At 37.2% G+C, this 6,000-nt stretch overlaps 1 protein-coding gene across 1 annotated transcript; it reads right to left on the bottom strand.

The window, feature by feature from the left end:
• Nucleotides 1–1,951: 1,951 nt before the first annotated feature.
• On the bottom strand, nt 1,952–5,664 carry LOC134335261 (uncharacterized). The gene is made up of 3 exons (XM_063017772.1): nt 5,593–5,664; nt 4,147–4,376; nt 1,952–2,208 (listed from the first exon to the last, which is right to left on the bottom strand). The coding sequence occupies exons 2-3, from the start codon at nt 4,374–4,376 to the stop codon at nt 2,160–2,162; spliced, it is 279 nt and encodes a 92-aa protein (XP_062873842.1). The 5' UTR covers nt 5,593–5,664; the 3' UTR covers nt 1,952–2,159.
• Between the last annotated feature and the right edge of the window lie 336 nt (nt 5,665–6,000).

Raw genomic sequence — 6,000 nt, 5'->3', positions numbered from 1 at the left:
AGAACAGAGCCTTTAATAGAAGACTGTAGCATGTGCAGACAGGAAGGAGAATAGTTCTCAGCCACCGGCGCTTCCACCACACAGGTGCTAAACCAGGTAAAAGCATCAGGGTTCCATCAGGGTGGAGATGTTGGTATAGTTATCAGCTATGTGAAAACCAGGAAGATAATAATAACAGTAATAATAATTACTAATAATAATAATAATAATAACTTAATAAAAGATTACTGATTCTTTCCAGTGTGAATGTGCTGGTGTTTTTTGAGATCACTCTGTTGACTAAAACTCTTCTCACACTGTGAGCACTGATACAGTTTCTCTCCAGTGTGAATGCGCTGGTGTCTTTTGAGATGACTTTGATCATGAAAACTCATCCCACACTGTGAGCACTGATACGGTTTCTCTCCAGTGTGAATGCGCTGGTGTATTCTCAGATGACTCTGAAGATTAAAACTCTTCCCACACTGTGAGCACTGATACGGTTTCTCTCCAGTGTGAATGCGCTGGTGTATTCTCAGATAATTCTGATGATTAAAACTCTTCCCACTATGTGAGCACTGGTATGGTTTCTCTCCAGTGTGAATGCGCTGGTGTACTTTGAGAGCACTCTGTCGATTAAAACTCTTCCCACACTGTGAGCACTGATGCGGGTTCTCTCCAGTGTGAATACGCTGGTGTTTTTTAAGATTAGTCTGTCGATTAAAACTCTTCCCACACTGTGAGCACTGGTATAGTTTCTCTCTAGTGTGAATGCGCTGGTGTACTTTGAGATGACCCTGTCGATTAAAACTCTTTCCACACTGTGAGCACTGATACGGTTTCTCTCTGGTGTGAATGCGCTGGTGTACTTTGAGATTACTCTGTCGATTAACCCTTTCATGCCTGAGTGGAACATTCCATTTTCGGACACTATGTAACATGGTCATAGAAAAAACCTTATTGTGTAAATACCGTACATAGCATAGACTATATACACACACCATTATAACCAGAAGAATCAGTTCTTTAAAATGATATAAAACTCAGTATGGTTATTTAAGTGTAATATAACCAAATCTATACAAAAATCCTTCAAAATCAACCTAAAAAACCTCTCAATTTTTATTTCATACATAAATACTTACATTTTTAACACATTTCTGTGCAATTTAGAGAAAAATATAGAGTATATGAAATGTTTGCAATTTTGTGAGCCATTTGTCAAGATAATAATTTTGAATCTATCATCTTCTATTCAAAAGTTATGATCAATTTAGCAGAAGGTGTCATTTAGCAATTTAGAATGTTCGTGTAGCTCCTTTTTCACCTCACTTTTTACCAATGTCAGCATACACTATAAACCAATGAAAGTGTACTTTTATGAAAAAAAACCTGCATATACACACACCATTATAACCAGGAGAATCAGTTCTTTAAAATTATATGAAACACAATGTTTTTCAAGTGTAATATAATAAATGTTTACAAAAAACCTTCAAAATCAACCTAAAAAAATCTCTCGTTTTTTATTTATTTCATAAATACTTACATTTTTAACACATTTCTGTGCAATATAGAGAAAAATATAGAACATATAAAATGTTTGCAATTTTGTGAGCCATTTGTCAAGAAAATAATTTTGAATCTATCATCTTCTATTCAAAAGTTATGATCAATTTAGCAGAAGGTGTCATTTAGCAATTTAGAATGTTCGTGTAGCTCCTTTTTTACCTCACTTTTTACCAATGTCAGCATACACTATAAACCAATGAAAGTGTACTTTTTTCTTAATTATTACTAAATTGTCAACATTCATATTTTTGAAATAAGACAGCAGATAAAATGTATTTGACAAAATAAGCACTCTAACAACAGTGTATAGTTCAAAAACATTAAAGATTTTTATTAGAATTATATACACTTCTCATTCTATAAATAATTTCAAAACAACAATACAATATAGTTCAGCACTATTGAAGAACAATGAACAATGCATCACTCCATAAAACAAACTCTCAAATAATCCAATTCAACAATACAAGAAAAAGCAATTATTTGTTCAGGATAATCATTGAACAATTCAGTAAACAGTTTTGAGGCAACAGGATATCAAATCTCATCTAAGCCATTTTGCCAAAAATTCACTACAAAATATTTAACAGACAATGCACAATGGATAATTACCTCAAGTCACCTCCTTCCAATGAACAATGCACACTGAACTTTGACCTGTGAAGAGAAAGAGAAACAAAGAACATATACACAAACACAGGGGTTGAGGAAGGATGAGCGGGACTGACAGTAGAAGACAGAAGCCCTGTGTAGGTCTAACTGCGAAACTCATCTCCTTCACTAGAATGCCAAGACTGAAAACAGTTTCGATTGCCAACTAAACAAAATCTTCTACCTTGGCACTCAGGAGCCATGCATGCAATCTTTGTTTTATTTTCTTTTTTGAATTTGTTGTAGCAAAGCCAGCAATTTCTTGATACTTGCTCCATCTGAGGAATGTGGGTGACGTAAAACGATGAGGAAGTGGTTGGAGCTACTGAAAGCTGAGATGGCAAAATTGAATCTACGGCAATGTCTGCAAGTTGGCGCGAAAGATTTTCCCTAAAGTTTATCTGGCTGTAGCCTGCTGAACTAAACCCATAACGTGATGCTGGATTGGAATGATGCCAGTCCTGAAACAAAATGAAACTATTAACGATGGCTATGTCCACAAAATGAAAGAAAAGTGTTTTCCACCACTTTTGAGTTTTCTGAAGCAGACTGTATGTGTTTAACATTTGATCAGATCTGTCAACACCTCCCATGTGTTTATTGTAGTCCTTTACTACAGCTGGTTGACGGACTACTTTTCTGTCCCACTTGGCACCAACCTTTACCATCTTAGAAACCTCTGATGAATCATTAGCATTGTGGAAATTAGAGAGGCATGTAACTGCTCGCGTGTCCTTCCACTGAACAACTAAGACATTTCCGTCAATTCTACACCACCTCATATCACCACGGTTAGCTTGCCGCTCCCATTTCTTGACATCTTTGAAATCCACTGGGAATTTCTTACGATTAATCCTACATGTCCCACAAGCATTGATTCCCCACTCCTTAAGTCGGACCATAACAGTTGGTGATGTATAGAAGTTGTCAAACCAAACTGTGTGACCTTGATTTTTAAATGGCTGCACAAGGTCTTCGATCACTTTTATAGCCAAATCAGTTATGCGCCCATCAAGACTGCCTGTGTAAACATCAAAGTCTAAGGTATATCCCGAATTTGAAGTTGCAATGACCCACAATTTGAAACCCCAGCGAGTAGGTTTGCCCTTCATATACTGCTTGAATCCTGATCGACCTTTTGATTTTACCATTCTCTCGTCTATGCTCAGATTTTCATTAGCCTGGAAAAGCTGCTGACACTTGGTTTTGAGGTGGTCCATCAGGTAACGCAACTTCCTAAGACGATCAAGATTATTTTCTGTGGCAGGATCTACAACATGGAGGGCTGCCATCAATTCCTTGAAACGGTCACGGGACATGAATAACTTGGCCCATGAACCCTGAAGAGATCTGGTTCCCCAATATCTGTGAATGCTGTGGAGGGACGTGAAACCCATGTAAATAAGGAGCCCAAGAAACCGGTAGAATTCATCCGGGGTCACTTCTTCCCATGCCCCATGATGGTTCGCATAAGACGGCCTATTCAGTACAAGCTCCCACCCCTTAGAGTTTGTAAACTGGCAAATCTCAGCAACAATGGTGTACGTGAAAAACAACTTGAAGAAGTCTATTTCACGCAAGGTACTTGTGGCTGACCGTACAGCCCTGTGCACACTTCCCAGATCTATACCTACTGGACGAGAAGGATTAAATGGTATGGGCTCTGGTGCTTCTGTGTCTACATCAGCATAGGAAGGAAAGGATACAGATTCAGGGAAGCGTTTCCGCTTCCTACCTGACATGGGACAAGAAAGACTAACCAAACCCATAAAAGAAAACAAAACATTAGTAAAAATCATAATCTGAGTTTGTACTCTTTTGTTGATTTTATATTTTGTTGGCAGCCCTGATTGTGTGTGTGGGTGCAAATGCTGACATTTATTGTCAGCATATATGTACACACACACATTTACAAATACACACACTTGGAATACATGCATTTACCGATAGGAGGTTGTTGGTTGATCCCTCTGCTCATCTTGCTCTTCTTCATCCTCTTCTTCCCCTTCATCCAGGAGCTCCATGTCCATGAAGTCCTCCTCTTCAATGGTCATGCCTTCATGATCTTCATCGCTGTCATGTTCAGCAATAAGTCTAAGCTCGTCAGGGCCTAGCCGCCGTCTCCTCTTCAGAGACTCCATAAGGCATGAATATTGAGCCTTGTCTCCATCCATCTCAGAATAATAAAAGAAAGAGATTACAGTGAATAAAGGTGGTGACAGTGATGTTATTTTAAAAATAATTACATATATGTAGAATTCAATCACAAATACTCTATATGTTTTTGCCAGAGAAGCTAATGTCCACAGGCTCATGTTTAGAAGTAAACTCAAGTACACTGAACCAATACATATGACAAAAGTTTCTCAAATCTGGCACATGGTTTACACATAAAACAATAATTATCTAAGAGGAGCAATAAATACAAGACAAAACTTGATTCTATGGTTATATTTAAAATGTTGTAAATAGTCACAGACTGAAATGTTATGCACCTGTATGCTTTCAAAAAAAGCTTTCAAAAAAAGTTTGATACCATATTTTAGTCCCTTTCAAATATCTCTTGCAATACATTAGAAAATTATGCAAATCTGACAGAAATATTTTATAGATAAAACTATATTTCACTGATACAAGTAAGAATTACCACAGAAAAAAATATATGGTAAAAAAAGAAGTTATAAATTGCCAAGACTGACATGTTATCTACTTATATGCACCTATATGGTAGCATGGCATACTTTAGTCTCTCAAATAAATGCAGCAATTTTTTAGAAAATGATGCAAATTTGACAGAAATATTTTATAGATAAAATAATATTTCTCTTTCACCTTTATGCTTTCTGCCTCAGCTTACTTTAGCCAGTCATGCTAAATGCATGCAATGCAAAATGTAATGCTATTATGAGCAAAGCTAAGGTGATTTCTAAGCAGACTTTAGACAGTATTGAAGTAAAACAAGTAAGCTATAACTGATTTCAAGATTACATGCATAAAATCTAACTTTGGCAGCCTTTTCAAACCACATGGCTGCAGGGTGCAACAAACAGCCCGGTAGCTTAGCTTAGCTTAGGTTCACTACTAATCACTTATTTGTGTAAAACTGCTGCATACTTTACAAACTACTAAACAAACGAGACTAAAAGGGTATCTGATAAACTCTCCACACGTATTTATTTCCATCTAGATGGACATAAAAAACATTACAATCGATTCAGAAAGGAGAGCAGAGCACCTGACTGACTAAACTTAGAACGCAACTATCAAACTCACCTCAGCTTTTACAAAGCGTAAACACTAATAATATTAAAATTTTACCATTAAAGCTAAGTTTTCTGAGTAGAAATGAAAAGTAATAACACTAATAAACAGTTTTAAAATAAATCTTACCTTATTTCACTGACAGAATTTCTCTTTCTGTGTTGTTATCCAGTCGACTGTCTCAGCAGCGCTCCGTGTGAGGGCGGGGCGAATGAAAAAAATAAATTCTCCGCCTTCTCATTAAATATGCAAACCAGCCACGACACAAACCGCTTGACCAATGATATTGCCTTTTAGCCTGGGTTGTCAGCTACCTGGGGCAGTTTTCAGATTTACAATCAGTGATTGGACGGCGGAGATACAAGGCTTTAAGCCATCGAAATTATTGTTTCGAAATTTGAATGGGCCGGCTTTAAAGGGTTAAAGCTCTTCCCACACTGTGAGCACTGGTATAGTTTCTCTCCAGTGTGAATGCGCTGGTGTACTTTGAGATGACCCTGTCGATTAAAACTCTTTCCACACTGTGAGCACTGATAC

This window comes from Trichomycterus rosablanca, chromosome 2 (genome assembly GCF_030014385.1).
Source record: "Trichomycterus rosablanca isolate fTriRos1 chromosome 2, fTriRos1.hap1, whole genome shotgun sequence".
Lineage (NCBI taxonomy): Eukaryota > Metazoa > Chordata > Actinopteri > Siluriformes > Trichomycteridae > Trichomycterus > Trichomycterus rosablanca.
This window is presented reverse-complemented; position numbering and strand designations above follow the sequence as displayed.